We start from the raw sequence: 20,973 nt of genomic DNA on the forward strand, positions 1-20,973 counted from the left end.
TGTCTAGTTTTTTGAGTTTCATACCTGCGTTCTTAATATTCTAAGCTGGACGATGCCTTCGTTCTCTTCTTCTCTCATTCGCTCGGTCGTCAGCTGCAATCGACCAATCAGGTTTATCTTTCCCCTCTTCTGAACCTTTGAGTTTTTTCTGTGGAAGGACGAAAATGATTATTTCTGTAAAAATAGTGAATGTTTATCATTTTAGAAAAGCAACATAGGTACTTACATAAGAGAGAATTCCTGGTTAACGAAAAACAATGTACTGTCTGTGAAGTCTTTGGGAGAGCTCACTTGAGGTTCATACGTCAGCACCTGGCGTTTGAGCTTTGGGAAGGCAACAAGAGACTGTGGAAAAAGAGATTCATCATTTTAAAACAAGCATTTTGAAGATAAATCAGGTTTTATGATTTATTACGTAGTATGAATGACTCCCAGAATGACTGACTGATGATTAGATCAGACCCTAGTCGGGCCACTAGGACCACTCACTTGATTTTTACAGTTTATGGCAATGAATGTTTGGATATCTCTACATATATGTCCTACTGACGCACTACAACAAAGAATAAAAACAATGGGTCTCATTCACCAAGCATGTGCAAGCAAAAATTTCAACAAAAACTACAACATTTCTTTTAAAATGTACAAAAATAATTCAAGAAAAACTAAGACCACAAGTATGCAATAATCAAGTACATTATAATCAAATACTGTTGTGTTCTGGTTGTATTCTAATAAAGAGAGAGACATTATTATATATGATTACTATACAATTCTACCAACAAATCTAATGATGGCATGGTGGCCTAAGACTGTTGCACAGTACTGTATTTTATATTATAATATTTTCTATATTATACATTATCTATCTTAACCTTTATAACTTCAAGGCCCCCCATTACCCACAACAAGTTAAGCCCCCGAACTCACAATTTCTACCAAGTAAAATATACTGGAGACTAGGCAGATGTATATTTGTTACAAAAATAACCAAACAATAAGAAAGATTAACATATTTGTTCGTCTTAGCTTATTTTAATTCTTGTTTAGTCTTATTTTGAATCATTTTAAGTCATCTTGAGACCCCTTTGAAAATTTGTTGAGGCCCCCCTGTGGTTGAGAAAAACTAATCTGTGCTATTATTATATACAGTATATTATATATTAAAGGCGGGGTGCATGATTTTTAAAAAATGTGTGTATAAACACGAAAACCGTACAGGGTTGTTAGTGAATAAGACCCAATATTATTTTTGGTAAAGTCTCTATTGCAGTGGTTCTCAAACTTTTTCAGTCTGCGACCCCCCTTGTGTACAGTGCATTCCTTCACTGCCCCCCAAAGAAAAAATTAGGGCTGGGTAAAAATATCGATTCATCAATGCATTGCAATTATTTGTTACTCAATTCAATATCAATTCATCAAATCCTATGAATCGATTTAGCCCCCCCGGCCAATGGCGGCGCTGTGGGCAACACTCTAGTGAGAGCGTTCAACGTTGTACAAGACGTGCTTTATCAAAACAGAAAGATCAAAGATGGCAAACAGCAGCACTTCTTTCAAGCCTTCACCATCAACGTGATCAAACATTAGTAATACTACACACATTATTGAAAAATATACTCAGGTACTTAATTGCTTGTGTATTTACTTATTATTGAATCGATATCGAAGCAAGTAAATCAATATCAAATTGAATCGAATCGAAGCATCAAGAATCGAAATTGAATCGAATTGTGAAATTCCTAACAATACCCAGCCCTAAAGAAAATGTATAAAAAAAATTGTTTTAAAACCTAACATTTTAATTACAACCCGAATTCAGGAAAAGTTGGGACGTTTTTTAAATTAGAATAAAATGAAAACTAAAGGAATTTCAAATCACATGAGCCAATATTTTATTCACAATAGAACATAGATAACATAGCAAATGTTTAAACTGAGAAATTTGACACTTTTATCCACTTAATTAGCTCATTTCAAATTTAATGCCTGCTACAGGTCTCAAAAAAGTTGGCACGGGGGCAACAAATGGCTAAAAAAGCAAGCAGTTTTGAAAAGATTCAGCTGGGAGAACATCAAGTTAATTGATATTAAGTCTGTAACATGATTAGCTATAAAAGGTATGTCTTAGAGAAGCAGAGTCTCTCAGAAGTAAAGATGGGCAGAGGCTCTTACGAAAGACTGCGTAAAAAGATTGTGGAATACTTTAAAAACAATGTTCCTCAACGTCAAATTGCAAAGGCTTTGCAAATCTCATCATCTACAGTGCATAACATCATCAAAAGATTCAGAGAAACTGGAGAAATCTCTGTGCGTAAGGGACAAGGCCGGAGACATTTATTGGATGCCCGTGATCTTCGGGCCCTCAGACGACACTGCATCACTCATCGGCATGATTGTATCAATGACATTACTAAATGGGCCCAGGAACCACTGTCGATAAACACAATCCGCCGTGCCATCAGCAGATGCCAACTAAAGCTCTATCATGCAAAAAGGAAGCCATATGTGAACATGGTCCAGAAGCGCCGTCATGTCCTGTGAGCCAAGGCTCATTTAAAATTGACTATTTCAAAGTGGAATAGTGTTCTACGGTCAGACAAGTCCAAATTTGACATTCTCGTTGGAAATCACGAACGCCGTGTCCTCCGGGCTTAAGAGAAGGGAGACCTTCCAGCATGTCATCAGCGTTCAGTTCAAAAGCCAGCATCGCTGATGGTATGGGGGTGCATAAGTGCATACAGTATGGGCAGCTTGCATGTTTTGGAAGGCTGTGTGAATGCTGAAAGGTATATAAAGGTTTTAGACGTCTATTTCAGGGAAGGCCTTGTACAGTATATTTCAGCAGGACAATGTAAAACCACATACTGCAGCTATTACAACAGCATGGCTTCGCCGTAGAACGGTCCGGGTGCTGAACTGGCCTGCCTGCTTTCACCTATAGAGAACATTTGGCGCCAAAGACGACCACAAACTCTTCAGCAGCTGGAAATCTATATAAGGCAAGAATGGGACCAAATTCCAACACCAAAACTCCAGCAACTCATAGCCTCAATGCCCAGACGTCTTCAAGCTGTTTTGAAAAGAAAAGGAGATGCTACACCATGATAAACATGCCCTGTCTCAACTATTTTGAGACCTGTAGCAGAAATCAAATTTCAAATTAGCTCATTTTGTGCATACAATTGTAAAATTTCTCAGTTTAAACATTTGCTATGTTTTCTATGTTCTATTGTGAATTAAATATTGGCTCATGTGATTCGAAAGTCTTTTAGTTATCATTTTATTAAAGTTTAAAAAACGTCCCAACTTTTCTGGAATTCGGGTTGTAGACAAAACAATGCTGTTGGTTAGTAGCCTTTTTTTTTAGGTTTAATTACACAAAATGAATGATACATTTATGTATTTTATAAAATATAATAAAACTGGGACCATCTCACGACCCCCTCACTGCTCTACTGTGCCAAACACTTGCACATTAATGTATGTGGCCAAAACAAAATGCAACAAAAACCTGCATTGGTTTTTGACCTCTGGTTGTGATCTTACCCAGAGGGTTCGTCTCAGTTCAGCATCAGGCAGCTCCGTGGCAAGTTTCAGATTCTCAAAGCTGATCTTCTCCCGGGGTCTTTGGTTCCAGGCAAAAAGTACCGCCAACTGAAAGGTTGTGACCTCCAGATCATACTGCCCTACTTCATTCTTGAAAGTGATCTACCAGAGAAGACAGAAAAACGGATTAAGGGTTTGCAAATAACTAAACAAAATAAACGGTAACATTAGATTAGTTGTCCTTGCAATGGTACTGTGACCATATTTAATTATCATCTATACAAACCAGTAAACACAGGAAACGTATGCACTGCTGTAATAAAAAACTTAATAAAATTATAAACCAAAGTTTTAAGTAGTTAGTTTGAGTATGATCTCTTAAACCTAAATGAAATGAAATCCTAATGTTAATCTAATGACTGAAGATGTGCTTAGTGCCAAAAGAGGTCACACTAAAATATTCCCTGCGTCCAAAATCGCATACTGTGAGAGTATGTACTGAATTAGATGAAGTATACTGTATGAATTTGTATTTGAATAGAGCCAAAATACTGCTTTCGAAAATTTTCGGAATTAAAACAACGCCTCTACTTCTTCGTTGGATAACTCCACTCCTGGGGGCTTACAGGATACTAAAGGGTCCATCGAATGAACACTTCAGGATCTTGCGGGAAGTAGTAGATCATATGGGAATTTTTTACTGTTTTTTGAATACTTTGAATTTGGACATATTACTCGCCTACTATATAGTATGAAGGTAGGTGGTTTGGGACGCAGTAACTGAGTTTTGTCAGAGGTAGCCATTTTGTTTTGAAAACTGTTTGGTTGTTTTACATTTTCTGTATTTTCTGTTTGTCTTTTAATAAAGAAAGCAGGTGGTGGATTTTGCACAACATTGTATATAAAAAGATTTTAAACAACCATACAATGCCATTGGACATCAGATGGTGCCAGTGGAGTTTGCGGCCGCTGTGGTTCTTCTTGTAGAAGTCTTCCACCTCAGGGATGAGATCTTCCAGTTCAGTGGGCAGAGATACGAAGACTTTCTCTGAGCTGCGTGACCACGCTCCAGCGTTCAAAATCTTTATGTTCACAGAGTCAGCTGGCACACAAAAAAGCATCAAATTAACTCTACACTTAAACGATTAGTCCATTTTCTTAAAAGAAAAATCCAGATAATTTACTCACCACCATGTCATCCAAAATGTTGATGTCTTTCTTTGTTCAGTCGAGAAGAAATTATGTTTTTTGAGGAAAACATTGCAGGATTTTTCTCATTTTAATGGACTTCAATAGAGCCCAACATTTAATACTTAACTCAACACTTAACAGTTTTTTTCAACGGAGTTTCAAAGGACTATAAACGATCCCAAACGAGGCATAAGGGTCTTGTCTAGCGAAACGATTGTCATTTTTGACAATAAAAATAACAAATATACACTTTTAAACCACAACTTCTCGTCATGTAGATCCGGTCGTGATGCGCCAGCTGACCCCACGCAATACGTCATGACGTCACAGAGGACGAACGTGAAACTCCGCCCCCGTGTTTACAAGTGTGCTGAAAAAGGACCGTTCTTACGTTGTTGTATGTCAACTGATACTAATTAATGTCTTTGTGTCAGTTTATTGTTTACAATGGTCCGCAAATGTGCGTTTTATATATGTAACACATGACCTCCCTACGTCACTACGCATTTACGTTGGGTCGCGCTGGACCGGACCTAGACGAAAAATAGTGGTTTAAAAGTACATATTTTCTATTTTTCTTGTCAAAAATGACAATCATTTCGCTAGAGAAGACCCTTATGCTTTGTTTGGGATTGTTTATAGTCCTTTGAAACTCTGTTGAAAAAAACTGTTAAGTGTTGAGTTAAGTATTAAATGTTGGGCTCTATTAAAGTCCATTAAAACGAGAAAAATCCTGGAATGTTTTCCTCAAAAGACATAATTTCTTCTCGACTGAACAAAGAAAGACATCAACACCCTGGATGACATGGCGGTGAGCAAACCATCTGGATTTTTCCTTAAAGAAAATGGAATATTCCTTTAAATATTTTCATTATTAAAACTTCATTTTTTGGTTTGGTATACAGACAGACCGAACTGTGCTTGTGAGTCAGCTGGTAAAGCCAGCTTGTTGTGTTTGTGCATCTCTTTGAAGACCTGGTTGAGATCTTCTGACACTTTGATGTCCTGAAACATCCTGGCGAGCTTGTTTACATAGTCTGCAGGCATACCGACTTCCTGAAGCAAGACGGGTTAAAGTAGACATAGTATTTAAAATAAAAATTTTATACGAACCAGATAGAGGTGCAGTCATTTTATCATATCTTACCCTGAGCCACTCAACCATATTCTCTTCAATCTCACTGTCTGCTGAGATGTCCAGGATCAGACGCCTCGTCAAATGGGCTTTGTGGTACCTCATGAACACATCCTTATTCTGGACATATTTTAGCACGAGCAACTACAAGAAAAACAAAATCATTGACACAAATGTGTTTTAGGACATAGATTAAAATGCATTTTTATTCATCAGACATTTGAGGAACAGTAAAACAAAAGCCCCTCACCACTTCTTTCAGCTTGAGCTCGATCTCCTCCGAGGTCAGTTTTTTGCTCAGTGGCGTCTTTCTTAGCAGCATGTCACAATAGTTGGCTAGCAGCTCGGGACACTTTGACTCTGGCTGTGTTTTAAGGCCCACCCTGCATGCAAACATATTCAAAGGCATTAAAATAATAAATAATTCTGCTAAAAATGAAAATCATGTTACCACTTCCTAACCCTTGTGTAATAGTGTATAGCTTTACTTTATTTGAGGGAGAACAGTAGAAGCTGCTTGTAGCAGAATGTCCAGGTGCTCTTTTCCATTCAGTAAGACTTTCGGTCCATACCTTACATTTTAGTTGAAATATTAGAATATAGTGCACAAATCATGCTTTTAGGATCATTTTTTAAAGTGCTCTTTTGTCCTATATGGAGTTTGTTACAAACGCTGCATGTTTATAAGTATGTAAGATATTTTATGTTTTTGCTATTGTTGTTATAAACTTTAGAGACATTAGTGACAATAATTTGGTGCTCTACAAAAGATTTTTCTATTCCTTTAAAAATCATCTCCAGAAAAACATTTCAGAACCACAGCAAACTCCATCAGAGAAAAAAATAAAAATGTATAGTGCATCACACTAAAAAAATGGACCTTAAACAAAAGCCAAGAAAGAAATCATCACTCACCCTTTCTGCTTCAATGGCAGCTCCAACTTAAATATTGTTGCATCATTCACAACTGCTTTGTATGCCTAAAAGTAATGAAAGAAAGTTATGTTTCTGTGTTAAACAACAACAGTGTCCTGTTTCAGAAAGGAGGTTTAGTGAAAACTCTGAGTATGTTAACCCTGAAATGAGGGATGCAATCAGTTTTTCGTTTCAGAAGGAGAGGTAACTTATACTGTTTCCAAGACAACTTACTCTGTGAACCTAACCTGGTCGGGAGCAGGTTTTATTCTGTACACACTGAGTTTTAGCAGTAGTTGTGTTTAAATATCTTGTTGGTTCATTCGGTACATTCATTCATTGTGCACATTTTACTACGTACACTGCAAAATGTTTAAGCTGTCTTTAACTTATCCCTGCCAGCCATTTTTTGAAAAGTTGCCCGCCAGCTTTTTGTGCTTTTCACAAAATGCCTTCCAGGAAAATTTTCTTCTAAAAATATTTAAACATAGAATATATCAAATGAAAGAACAAAACCACTGCTTTGAAACAAACAAGCAAAACGGGAAAAAACGTTTCATCCTATCTATATGTTTTTCTCTGCTTATAAACTCTTAAAAAGCTGAAATATTTGCTTTTTTTGTCAAGGAATTTTGTTAGAGATAATTTTTAGAACAATTATCAAAACATACACAGAGTTTAAAATTAGTAAATAACGTTTTGGCTTCAGGTTTTTCATAAATTGGGTAAGTGTGCCATCTAATGGATAATCGCGGTATTGCAGATTACCATAAAAATTCATCAGGAACCAGTGATGTGCGTGTTGATCCAAAACGAGTGGGTTACGAGTCATCCAAAAATAATTTTCATGACATTCGGGTCTCGGTCAGTAGAGTCATTTGCAATAAAGATGCCAATTAACTATTTTAAATAATTAATACTTTTAAAAAATGCGGGCAAGGAAGCAGGTCAGGTACAATATATATAAATTTTATTTTGCGGCCCGAGTTGCGGGCGGGTTAGTTGAAAACGTCGGTCGGGTGCGGGCTGTTTATACATTGACACGCGCATCACTGTCAGGAACACTCGTAAATTGACGAGATAATTCATCAATGGCGGGGAAAGAGTTAAAGGAATAGTCAATTTTCTTAAAAGAAAAATCCAGATAATTTACTCACCACCATGTCATCCAAAATGTTGATGTCTTTCTTTGTTCAGTCGAGAAGAAATTATGTTTTTTTTGAGGAAAACATTGCAGGACTTCTCCAACTTTAATGGACCCCAATAGACACCAACAATTAATACTCAACACCCAACAGTTTTTTTTTCAACGGAGTTTCAAATGACCACAAACGATCCCAAACGAGGCACAAGGGTCCCATCCAGCAAAACGATTGTCATTTTTGACAATAAAAATAACAAATATACACTTTTAAAGCACAACTTCTCGTCTAGATCCGGTCGTGATGCGCCACCGCGACCTCACGCAATACGTCATCACATCAAGAGGTCACAGAGGACGAACGCGAAACTCCGCCCCAGTGTTTACAAGTGTGGAGAAAGAGGAGCGTTCAGACGTTGTTGTATGTCAACTGATACTAATTAATGTCTTTGTGTCAGTTTATTGTTTACAATGGTCCGCAAATGTGCGTTTTATATATGTAACACGTGACCTCCCTACGTCACTACGCATTTACGTTAGGTCGCGCTGGACCGGACCTAGACGAAAAGTTGTGGTTTAAAAATGCATATTTGTTATTTTTATTGTCAAAAATGACAATTGTTTCGCTAGATAAGACCCTTATATCTCGCTTGAGATCGTTTATAGTCCTTTGAAACTCCGTTGAAAAAAACTGTTATGTGTTGAGTTAAGTGTTAATTGTTGGGCTCCATTAAACTGCATTAAAACTGTTAAGTGTTGGGGTCCATTAAAGTCCATTAAAATGAGAATAATCCTGCAATGTTTTCCTCAAAAAACATAATTTCTTCTCGACTGAACAAAGAAAGACATCAACATTTTGGATGACATGGTGGTGAGTAAATTATCTGGATTTTTCTTTTAAGAAAATGGAATATTCCTTTAAGTTTTATCAAATTGGCAGTGGAAGTCATTTTAACATACCATTTTATTTAGTGCACTAAAATTTCAACTCAAAATTTTAAATAGTAAATTGAAATTACTTGAATTACTTGAAATTAAAGCCAATTTGATATATTTAGGTGCAGAGACCGTATAAGTAACTAAAATTATTGATTGTGGCTTTTCATAGTGGTTGTATGTGTGCTCAACTCAGATAAACCAAAAACTCAGAGTTTCCCATTTCAGTGTAAATCAATTTCAAGTTTTAACTCAGAGTTGTTTGAACCTCCTTACTGAAAATAGGTGTGCAAGAAAAACTTAAACGATGTTTCATTCATTCAAAGGTAAAATGCCTCAATTTAATTGACTCAGTGAAATCAAGAGAGTTTATAATACAACATTCTCTTTTACTCATGTGTCATCAGATCTTTGTCAACCATCTGGGGTGTGATCTACTCATTCAGCTTTGCTTAACAAGACCAACTATACACAAATGAATGTAGACTGACAGCACGCTTACTTTGTCTCTGGCCGTCAGGAATCGCGGATCATCCTGGAATGCCTCCTTCACTAATCTACTAAAGCGATTGAACAGCGTCAGAAGCTGCTCCACATACTTCTCTGAGTCCTGCGGAGAAGCACATAAACAACAACTTTAACACCAGTTGGGCAAACTGGTGGCCTTGTGGTTCAAGATCTATGCTGCTAAAGCGAAGATATAGCCTCAAGCAGTGATGATTCAGGATATAATTGGTTACTTGGTGAAGATTATTTCTAAGTGATTTTTTTGTAAGTGTAATGCTCACAGTTGTGATGGTCTCAGCAGCAGCCACCATGTCTGCCAGGCCTGCACTGATGATGTGCTCCTCTAGATCTTTCAGCATGGGCTCGATCCCGTTGGGAACTTTATCCATCAATGAGAACATGAGGTGCAGCTCTGTGGAGCAGGTGGTCACACAGTGCCAAAAAGTATTATGTAGAGATAATGTTGATATCATTATGTTAAACTTATCAAAAAAGTTCTGAAAATGTGAGAGACCACAAACATGACGACTAAAAAATCTATGATTTGACAATTTTGTTCCTGTAGTGTGCAAACTGCTGCTATGTGGTCATGATAACAGCACACCACACACCCTCAGATTCCCTTCACAAACAACACGAGTCTCGACTGTGAGCAGGTCTCTCGCAGTCAAACGTGATTTCACATAGCAAACATGGCGGACGACGGGCATAAAGAAATGGCATTAATATGGTGTACTTTTTACATCTCTGATGTCGATCTCACTTTGGACTGTGCCTGCTGCTCTATGACTACGGTTGTTATGGTTTCGTCTTTCATCAGCTCGCTTTCTGATTGGGTGATGTTTTGTCCAATGTGACAATGTATAGGATGCGTACGAATCGGGACTTTACGAAGCATTGTCTAAGGGGAAAAATCTGCCAAAATTCGGTCCGATACTCTTTTAGTGTGTGGCGGCCTTTTAGCGGGTCACTTTGACAAACCACATTCAATTTTCATTAGCATTGATAAGCCATGGCCAATGTTAGTGGACACTAGAGATCAGTGTTACTCAAAAAATGTTATTAATCACTAGTTACTTATCTTTAATCATTTAAAGGATAATTCCGGTATTTAACACTTTGAGTCTCATATCTGGTTTGTTTTGGATGAACAACAGTGATGGACACAGAAATTTTGACAATAGGTCGTGTCTTGACTTTTCGACTCATTTAGAAGCATCTCTTGACTGCTTCAGAATGGAAGTCAATGGCCATGCACAAAATGTCATTAAAACAACACTTAACGTTCATTTTCAAAACTGTACTACTCACCGAGTGGTTCATGGTGTTCGTTGATGATTAAAAACAAATATATTGGCGCAATGTATGATTTCAATCCGTGTTATTTGCTATAGTGGAACTATTTTTTCAGATACCTCACAACCGCGTATATACTTCCGCTCTATATTTGAGTCTGAAGCATGAATGAACGTAGTCCAACAAACTGTAATAAAACGGTAGCATACTTTCAAAATCAAGTTTATTTATAACACTTACACCATCCAATATGTTTTTTTTTTCATCGGCAGAACAATAAAGATGATATTTTGCAGAAACCCCGGTGCTCCGTCATGCAAGTCAACCGATCCGCACACTTTAAGAGCTAAAGCATATATATCCAATACAACAATAATCCCCCATAACTCCGTGTGACATATTGACGTCTTGTGAAGCAAATCAATCAGTTTTTGCAAGAAACTGAATGTTATTTACAACATTATTAGCGTGAATGTCAAAGCAGGAAGCGCGTTTTCCGTTTGAGGCGATCTCTTCCACTGGTGTGCGTTTGGTGGCTGTTGGCTATGGATGTTGGTCTCTCTGCGCCACCTATAGAGCGGGAGCGTGAAGCGCACTTCCTGCTTGGCAAAAGCTCTGCATTAACGCTGTAAAATATTTATATATATTCGAATCCCAAAACTGAAATACGGAACGATTATTCGAATATTCTGGTCCAGCCCTACAAATATGGAAAAAATTTATTCTGAGAGAAACCGAGCGAAAAAACAACAACCACATGTAAACAGTCCCTTTTCTGTTTCCGGCGGCGGAGTGATATATCAGCGAGCATTGAGTCTTCCAGAGAAGTCAATGGAATTTTACAAAATGCCAAATAAAACACGACAGAAACTGTATTTCGCCACACAACTTGTTTTTAATCATCAACGAACACCACGAACCACTCGGTGAGTAGCACAGTTTTGAAAATGAACGTTAAGTGTTGTTTCAATGACATGTTTGTGCATGACCACCGACCTCCACTCCGAAGCAGTCAAGAGACGCCTCCAAGCGAGCCACAACCTCAAGACACGACCCATTGTCAACATTTCTGTGTCCATCACTGTAGTTCATCCAAAACAAACCAGAAATGAGACTCAAAGTGTTAAATACCGGAATTATCCTTTAATTAGATTAAGATTACTGTACAAATTACTCTTTCCAAAAAGTATTTAATTACTTATTACTTTCTAAATTCAATGTAGTAAATGATACAAAGATAGAAGCGGCTCAAATAAAGCAGCTCAAATTTACCACCCTTGGTAAACATGAGCAAAGAAAGCTATAAAAAAATTATCTATAATGTTTCTTCTTTTAATCTTTAATAATAAAAAAAATCATACAAATATAATGTTATATAGAAGTAAAACAATTGAAAGTGAAGTATCAATTACATTACGAAATAAATTATTTTCTCTAATACTCACTGGACATAAATATAATTAATATTTATGGATTAAGGATGTAGTATAAGGTTTTGCAAAATAGGCAATAATATGTATTTTTTAAGTACTAATAAACAGCCAATATCTATAATAATATTATAGTAGTATTAATATATATAGTAATATTAATGCTAATAACCAACCAGTTAATAGTGAGAATTGGAAACTGCACTAAAGTGTTACCATTATTCTTATTAACTCACCAAAGTATTTAAAGTAAGAAGGATACAAAAAAATTGGAAATTAAAGTTAACATTAGACTTAAAATTTTTGATGTTAAATCCACTATTATATTATACAGTGAGGCTCGAAAGTTTGGGCACCCTTGGTAAATATGAGCAAAGAAAGCTATAAAAAATAATCTATAATGTTTCTTCTTTTAATCTTTAATAATAAAAAAATCATAAAAATATAATGTTATATAGAAGTAAAACAATTGAAAGTGAAGGGGAAATTACATTACGAAATAAATCATATCTATAATAATAATATTATAGGACTATATATATGTATATGTATATATATGTATGAATGTATGTATGTATGTATATATGTATATATGTATATGTGTGTGTATGTGTGTTTATATATATATATATATATATATATATATATATATATATATATATATATATATATATATATATATATATATATATATATATATATATATATATATATATATATATATATATATATATATATATACACACACATACACATATACATACATACATACATACATACATACATACATACATACATACATATATATAGTACTATAATATTTATAGATAGTAATATTAATGCTAATAACCAACCAGTGGACAAAACTGTAATTAAACTACAGTAGCTTATTACTTATTAACTAGTTACACCCAACACTGCTAGAGATGCACCAGTGTATCACCTGACAAATACAGATAAAACAACCCGATAGTTTGATGTCTGTTGCATAATCTAGTGTCTTTCCATTGTTGGTAAAATATTTGCCAACACAAAGTACAAAATATATTTTGTCAGAAAAAATATATTGTTAATTACAGCAAAACGATATAAGGTGCATTACTAGGTGATACATAAATATGCTTGAATCGACAAATAACTTTATAAAAAAACACACACACAATTGGTGCATTCCCAGTGGACGACTTCTTTTGATTAACCGGTTTGGGCAATTCAGCTACACATATTACTAACAACTGCAAAAATTCTAATTTATAGTAAAATAAGCCCTTCTTTGTTCCAACATGACCTGTACACAGAGGTCTACATACAAAAACTAGACAAAAATGAATAAATAACAAAAATGTTAGACGTTGAACTCACTGTCTGTCTCGTTTCGTTTGATCATGCCTGGACATTCAGCCAAGATCGTTTCTTTAAAGGACGTCACCAGTGCATTCACACAACATTCCATAAGCTGGACAAACAAAACAATCCAACATTTCAGACACTAATACACAATAAATGACTGTAAATAAACAAATAATGAAAGCCTTATTATATACATACATGTATTAATGTATAGTTTAAAGTAGTAAATTCATATACTCACTGCTTGTACAGAGTTACATTCACGCCGTGTCTCTAAATACCGTAGTGCACGTTTCTCCTCCTCTCTTAACTTAGCGTCTGCCTGTTGACAGAGACAAAAGCAGGTGTAACTTTAGCAAATCTGCGTTTAGTTGTACATTATTGATTTGTGCCTAAATAGGAGTATATCCCGCTTTGGTCAACCGCATTCATCTTTGGAAGAGCGTACATATTTCATGTAGTTTTGTACTCCATTCTGTTGCAGATATGATGGTGCCTGGGTTCTGTAGAACCTCTCAGTGGAGTCTAGGTAGGCTTTCTCAAAGTTATCCCTGTAGATCTGCAGCTTATCGTCAGGATTGGAGCACAGGTTCACTGAGGAAGAGATCAGACAGATTCTTTACATGATTCAATTGCAAAATGATTCACGATGCATTTTAACGACCAATGAAAATATATGCAGATACAATAACCTAGTAACAGTGGCGGCTCTTTGGCTTTCGTTCTCTGTTCTGTGTCTTTAGAAAGAATTGTTATGCATCAGTGAATCGATTCTTTTCACCTCACTAACAGAGCTCTTTGACCAGACATGAAACAGAAGTCATGTTATCATTTGATTGTATGTTTTTTCGGTTCAATCTCACCATAAGACTCTCGGACCCCAATGACCAATTGAGAGTCAAACGCTTCTCCTAGTCGTTCAGCATGGACCAACTTCATGGCGCTGTCTTGCAGTCTATTCTTGATGTTGGAGAAGATGGATTCATTCCAAGTGTCCAGCATCAGCTGAAGAACGACCAAAAACAGAACAGTTTAGAACGACTTCCGATCACATAAAGAAAAAGTCTGCAGAAACCGTGTCATGCTCACCTTCCGAACAATGCTGTCCTCAACATTGGACTTCTTGTTGCTGCCCTGTTTGCCCATCAAGGTGATCTCCAACTGGCAGAACGGTTTGGGCAGAATGTCACACTGCGTGAAGAACTTCCTCCACTCCACGATGTAAGCCTTGAGGAGCGCCGTGTCATCTTGATGACTGAGCACTCGCTAAACAACAATGGGTGGGCCGACAATGATCAAGAATTAGAAAACATCAGCAGGCTTTTTTTAAACAATGGGATCATGTACAGATGATACTTCCCAAAAACCCAAAAGGATGAGAAGGTGACTCAATATATAAGTATTTTATTAATTATTATTTTATTAAAGGTGACATAGAATGATTGAACGGAGAATTTATCCTTGTTCTGTGATGTGACATCTAGACACATTTTTTTTTTTTTTGGGTCTGTAATGCCTTAGAAGCTTCTTAAAAACCTCTCTCAGATAGCTCTATTAGGGTGGGGGATTTTAAACAAGTGGTTTTGCACCTATTTGGCTCCCCCTACTGGCTTAACTTGCAATCTCGGTAACACTTTATTTTGATAGTCCATCTGTTGACACTCTACTACTTATCTACTACTATTCTGTAGCATGTCAACAATGCATTAGTTGACATTCAACAACAGTGGCTCAACAGACCAGTAACAAACACTTAACTAACTGCCTAATGAGAATAAAGTGCATTTCAAGTGTTTATCTACAGATGTTACAGAAACTGCCTGTTGATTGTTGGTATATTTTTTCAACAGACTATTAACTAATATTCAACTAAATATCTGTAGATTGTCACCATCTTGTAAGCTGAAAGTAAGTTGAGTCATGTCAACATATGATCAATAGCATAATATTGTCATCCTTACAAGGGTCATTTAAACAAAGGCTTATTCGACTATCTGTAGTTTTTAACTGAATCTTTAGTTTATTATCTGTTGAGAATCTGCAAATTATCATACTGCAGTTGAGTATCTACTGCTGGTTTACTAACAAATGGTTTATGATCAGTTGACTTTTAGTTGACATTCTCAACTTTGTGTTTGTAGATGCATTTTAGGACTATCTAATTAAAGTGAAAAACAGTTGAGAATAGTGAACTGTCTATAACGTATCAACAGAACACAGTTATACTAATCATATGCAGCATATTACTATTCAAAATCTTTAGTTTTATTATCTGTTGAGAATCTGGAGATTATCAACTATAGATTAGTTGCTTATCTACTTCTGGTTTACTAACAAATGGTTTATGATCAGTTGACTTTTAGTTGACATTCTCAACTTTGTGTTTGTAGATGCATTTTAGGACTATCCAATTAAAGTGAAAAACAGTTGAGAATAGTAAACTGTCTATAACGTATCAACAGAACAGTTATACTAATTGTATGCAGCATATTACCATTCAAAATGAGAAAAGTTTGCACACCCAGTACTTAACCCTGGATGACTAAAGTCGATGCCAGACTATTCACATCAGAGAAATACAGCTCTTTTATTAATAAACACTTCTATTAAAAAAAACATGCACTTGTAGCACAGAACTGTTTTTTTTATTCAATTAAATAATCAATCTAAAAGTCTAAACTGACGTTTCAGAAATATGTGTGGTATAGGAGAAAACAACTGTAACTGTAGAAATAAAACTGTAAAAATAAAAAATGCCAAAAAATAATAAAAATAAATGGTGTGATATGATTAACCAACAATGTTTACAGAAAGGTCCTAAACTGATCTGTGGTAATTGTTTCTTATGTCTTTGAGAAGTCTTCCAAGTACACCATGTTTATATGTTCTTGCTAACCAGTGGGTCCACTCTATAAAGCATAGGTGTTGTTTTAAGGTCTTCTCAGAACGATTCCCCCGCATTCGCCAAATTTGCATTTTGTAGGTCTGCCAAGCTCTCTCTAGATTTTGAGTATGTAGTCCTGTTTGTGGATCTACATAATTTTTACTGTGGTTGACCCTGACATGCTTATACCCCTCCTGGGAAAGACTGGCATATGCTTTCCACTCATCACTCACAACTAGACTTTGACGTTTCACATGTTTCTTGATGATGGGAACAAGGGTCTCCTTGTTTCTTTTCTTCACAAGACGAAGAATGGGACGTCTTCTTGCAGATTTGATCTCAAGTATACCAAACACCCATGATCTCTTTCTCTTCCAGGTGTTACCAAAGCGTCCTCTTGCATACTACCAAAAAACAGTGTGATCAGTATTACAAAATAAACAAAACAATCTCTGATACATATTTAATAATCAGGTGTAAATACATGATAATACCCTCTACATCTAAAATGTAATGTTTGATTCCAAAACTTTATGTAAAAGATTAAACATGCTAACAAAATAAGAACATTAGAGTGATTTGTTTTAGTTTTTTGAATCGGTTGCTAATACAAATTTGCTGGAATCTTTATGGTTGTTAAACAAAACATAGTTGTACATTAGTGTGCATACAGTATAAACATTAGTTAGTATATTTGAAAGTTTCTGTGTGTCATATTTAGTCAAGCACTTCTAAATCTTAAGTATCGCTATGACATGTTCAAGTTACTTGTCCGGTCGGACAAGAAAAATTCTGTCTCATTTGCCCATCCGGGGCATGTGCTTGTACCGAGCAAGCTTTAAGGGGACATTCCGCTTTTTGTGAGGGTATGTTCATTTTCCAGCTCCTCTGGAGTTGAACATTTGATTCTTGGAGTTTTGGGGTCCATTCGGCTGATCTACGGGTCTGGCGCTAGCACTTTTAGCATAGCTTATCATAATCCATGGAATCTGATTAGACCATTAGCATTGCGCTTAAAAATATTGATTTTACGCACTGCCCGAAAATAGTCCCCTTATTTACTTTCAATGGCAGGTACCACCAGACCTGGAGATCAGCTGAATGGATTCCAAGATAGTAAAAATCGGGTGTTCACCTGTGGAGGAGCTGGAAAATGAACATGTTTTCAGGAAAGGTTAAATGTCCTTTTAATGTCAAGCTCTGCATCAGTGTAATGACATCATATAAAAGTAAGCTAAATTCATATAAACAGATTGACATCATCATGTTTATATCCTTTCTATTATTCTTCCATCCTACCTACCTCAACTACTTAAAGGTCCTGTTTTTTCTGTGTTTTTGAAGCTATGCTTGTGTTTTTGGTGTGCAGTATAACATGTATTCATGTTTTGTGTGTAAAAAATGCAGCATTTTTCACACAATTTACTTATCTTTATAGCTCTGTTTTCACTGTGCTAAAAACAGGCTGATGTCTTCCTTGTTCTATGAAGTCCCTCCTTCAGAAATACGTATCAAGTTCTGATTGTGTAGTTTGTTTAGTGTGTTGTAATTCGACAGCAGCTAAGCTTAGCAGAGCCGTTTGACCTTAGCTGGCGACTGACGTATTCCTGTGGGCTGGACGTTCGGTGTAGGCTTTGAAAGGGGAATTCTATTAAAAAATATATATTGCTTGGTATTGAATTTTGAGCTTTACAATTATACAGGAATTATATATGCTCTAAACAGAAACATTACACACTAACTAAAATTTGAAAAAGGGATCAGGAAAACGGGACCTTTAAATCTTTCCTAAACTATGGGGCTGTCCACACGGAGACGTGTATCACTGTATACCAGGGGTGGGGAACCCTGGTCCTGGAGGGCCATTGTCCTGCAGAGTTTAGTTCCAACCCTAATTAAACACATGAAAATCTTGAAAGTCTTCAGGATCACTTGGAAATAAAATGCAGGTGTGTTTGATTATGGTTGGAAGTAAACTCTGCAGGACACTGGCCCTCCAGGACCCAGGGTTCCCCACTCCTGCTGTATACGTACACATTTTTTATCGTATTGGCGTTTCATCCACACGGATCCAGCGTTTTGGGAGACTGAAACCGCTATTTTTTGAAACCAGGTCCTAAAGTGGATAAATCTGAAATCGACACCCTTGCGGTTTCGTGTGTACAGCCAATCCGTATATTTTGTGAAGCGAAAACGTCATCACATCACTTGTCGGAAGCGTCACACGTAACAGCAACAACAATAACGGCTGACTACGTGATTGTGTTCGTGCTACAGAAGCTACTAAGCCTACTAGCTTTATAACAGCAAAATCTATTGCTTCTATGCGATAATGGACAACACCATACGTTGGTTATGCGCATGCTCAAAGTCTTCTTTTCCGTGTATAGTTTATATCTGTGGCAGAATTACAGCGCCCTATACTGGTCCGGCATATATACTACACCGCTTTCAGTCGGTTTCAGTGGTTTCGTGTTTACGGATTATTTTTTCAGAGCAAGGAAAAAAAATGATCGGATAGGGAATGCACCGGCTTCGTGTGGACATAGCCTATGATTCACATATCGATGTCAGCTCTTTTAGGATATGCAAACTTTAATACATTGTGTGTGAAGCCTATTGCACATTTTAATTACATTACCTTGCGTTTGTGGCAGAACTTGCTCTCATCAATGTGAACAAGGACATTAACTCCACCAACTCTTTGCTTCTTTTTCTTTTGGTGCTTTTTTAGGCTTTTTAAACAAACTCTTCTGAGTTTCTTTGACATCATGGAGAGAGTTGCTGTGCTCTTTGCAATGCCATCTTGAAGCATGTCTACTTGCCGTAGATGTAAACCCTGTGCAAATCTAACACAAAAAAATACATTTATCAAAATCAAATAAAACATTAATACGGGCAGCAGAGATATTAAAAAGCCAATTAATTAATAAATGAGCATATTTTCATAAAAAGTGGAATGTCCCTTTAAAGCTTGTTCGGTATAAGTACATGTTTTGAATGGGCAAATGAGACAGAATTTTACTGTCAAAGTGACAAACCAAAAAACGTCATCAATGCCGAAACAAAGGAGATCCATATGCCGAGCAAAGACATAACGATTATAGATCACTTTCCCAACATTTGTTTCTTGTTCTTAAAAGTATTGCTTATTACTGTTCAAAAAGCAACAGTTTAGTTTTTTCTCCTTTTTTTATGGGAGACTGCTGCGTAGCATTATAATAATCCAAATTTTATTTTCCCACACAATATAACGCCTCCCATATTTTTTTTTATACTATTTATATTAGTTGTGTTTAAGTTTACTTTAACCTTAGATTTTTTTTTCAGTTAATTCAGTGCTTCAACTTAAACTTATTCCAGTCACTTCGTTTTTGCAGGAGACTGGAGTTGTTAGCCTGAGAGTGACACCAACATAGCTTGTGTGAGTTGCATTTAAGGAACGATTGTTTAAAACCTTGCAGGCTGACAAATCAATCAAGGAAACGCCATCTATGTTGCTAAATTACACTGCACCATTTTTCATTTGCGCACTGAAATAATTCACCTGAGATTAGGTAAGAAATAACAGAGTTAATTTATGATTATCAAGATTGTTAGGCGATTTAATAGTGAAAGACGAATGTAGGCCTAATACAGGCAATAATATTGGTAGCTGTAATAAATAAATGAATTAATAAATAAATGAAAAAGGAGCAGGAAATAAGTCACAAGGAAGAGTGTGCCCCCCCTCAAGAAATTAAAATGCCCACCCAGTTATGCCATCCTGGCGCCAGGCCTGACACAAATGCACCCTACACATGGTGTTATATGTAAAATTCTGTTGTTATATATTCTGGTTGCATTGCTTACCTATGTATATACTTCATCCATGTGAATAGACTGCAGTGTGATTGTGAGAAAACTGACTCAGTCCTAACACTTCTTCTCAACCGTCCACATTTTTTACGTCGACACTCCCTGTAAATTTAAATAATTTCAGTAAATTTAATGTCTGGAAAAGTAATATTGCCACACAAACACAGACACTCACAGACACACAAACGCGCACGCACGCACACACACACACAGAGAGACAGACAGACAGACAGACAGACACACACGCGCAGGCACACACACACACACGCGCAGACAGACAGACACACACGCGCAGGCACACACACTCACACGCGTGCGCGCGCACACACACACACACACACACACACACACAAACACACAACACACACACACACGAACACACAAACGCACGCACGCATGCACACACACTTTTTTAAGCACCATTTAATACAAGCATATATATATTCTTACCATATGTAATGGTCTCTGGACTGAGAGGCAACCATCTTCATTTTCTTCTTGCACTTTTTGCATTTAATTTTGTGTCTCAGCAAGCCAGTCGATTGCAACCATTTTATTAATTTTAAAGATGATTTTTTGGTTTCTTTAACATAAACTTTACGCAAAAGTTTTCTCTCCAGTGAATCCATAGAGCCAGTGCCTAAGCTAGTGGCGTGATAGACAACCCACAAATTTAAAACTGGCGCACTTTTATTTTATTGGCTTAAGGTGCAACGTGATAATAGGCTTGTTCGACTTCATGCGGCGCTGCAAGAACCGACAGTCGGATGATGTCAAAGTA

The 20,973-nt window shown here is 36.5% G+C and overlaps 2 protein-coding genes across 4 annotated transcripts in view; both read right to left on the reverse strand.

Annotated features, from left to right (window-relative positions):
• Positions 1-20,973, reverse strand: part of cul5a (cullin 5a) — a 38,740-nt gene that overhangs the window by 3,924 nt on the left and 13,843 nt on the right. Inside the window, exons 4-19 of one of the 2 annotated variants that reach the window (XM_073863286.1) lie at positions 14,540-14,716; positions 14,314-14,455; positions 13,899-14,044; positions 13,692-13,772; positions 13,463-13,556; positions 9,656-9,786; positions 9,370-9,477; positions 6,791-6,855; positions 6,364-6,447; positions 6,126-6,258; positions 5,888-6,019; positions 5,666-5,796; positions 4,476-4,644; positions 3,550-3,711; positions 227-345; positions 25-148 (exon numbers count right to left, since the gene is read on the reverse strand). In XM_073863286.1, coding sequence (XP_073719387.1) covers positions 25-148; positions 227-345; positions 3,550-3,711; positions 4,476-4,644; positions 5,666-5,796; positions 5,888-6,019; positions 6,126-6,258; positions 6,364-6,447; positions 6,791-6,855; positions 9,370-9,477; positions 9,656-9,786; positions 13,463-13,556; positions 13,692-13,772; positions 13,899-14,044; positions 14,314-14,455; positions 14,540-14,716 — 1,998 coding nt within the window. The remainder of the gene's footprint in view (positions 1-24; positions 149-226; positions 346-3,549; positions 3,712-4,475; positions 4,645-5,665; positions 5,797-5,887; positions 6,020-6,125; positions 6,259-6,363; positions 6,448-6,790; positions 6,856-9,369; positions 9,478-9,655; positions 9,787-13,462; positions 13,557-13,691; positions 13,773-13,898; positions 14,045-14,313; positions 14,456-14,539; positions 14,717-20,973) is intronic. The other variant, XM_073863287.1, reaches the window with a different exon arrangement.
• On the reverse strand, positions 16,019-20,971 carry LOC129434109 (uncharacterized). Of its 2 annotated transcripts, none has more exons than XM_055192969.2 (4): positions 20,643-20,962; positions 20,187-20,294; positions 18,976-19,183; positions 16,019-16,738 (listed from the first exon to the last, which is right to left on the reverse strand). In XM_055192969.2, the coding sequence occupies exons 1-4, from the start codon at positions 20,819-20,821 to the stop codon at positions 16,268-16,270; spliced, it is 966 nt and encodes a 321-aa protein (XP_055048944.1). In that variant the 5' UTR covers positions 20,822-20,962; the 3' UTR covers positions 16,019-16,267. The 2 variants fall into 2 exon arrangements, 1 of the variants encoding a protein (XP_055048944.1); XR_012367581.1 differs by lacking the exon at positions 16,019-16,738 and adding an exon at positions 17,467-17,982 and having other exon boundaries at positions 20,643-20,971.

Source organism: Misgurnus anguillicaudatus, chromosome 24 (assembly GCF_027580225.2).
Source record: "Misgurnus anguillicaudatus chromosome 24, ASM2758022v2, whole genome shotgun sequence".
Lineage (NCBI taxonomy): Eukaryota > Metazoa > Chordata > Actinopteri > Cypriniformes > Cobitidae > Misgurnus > Misgurnus anguillicaudatus.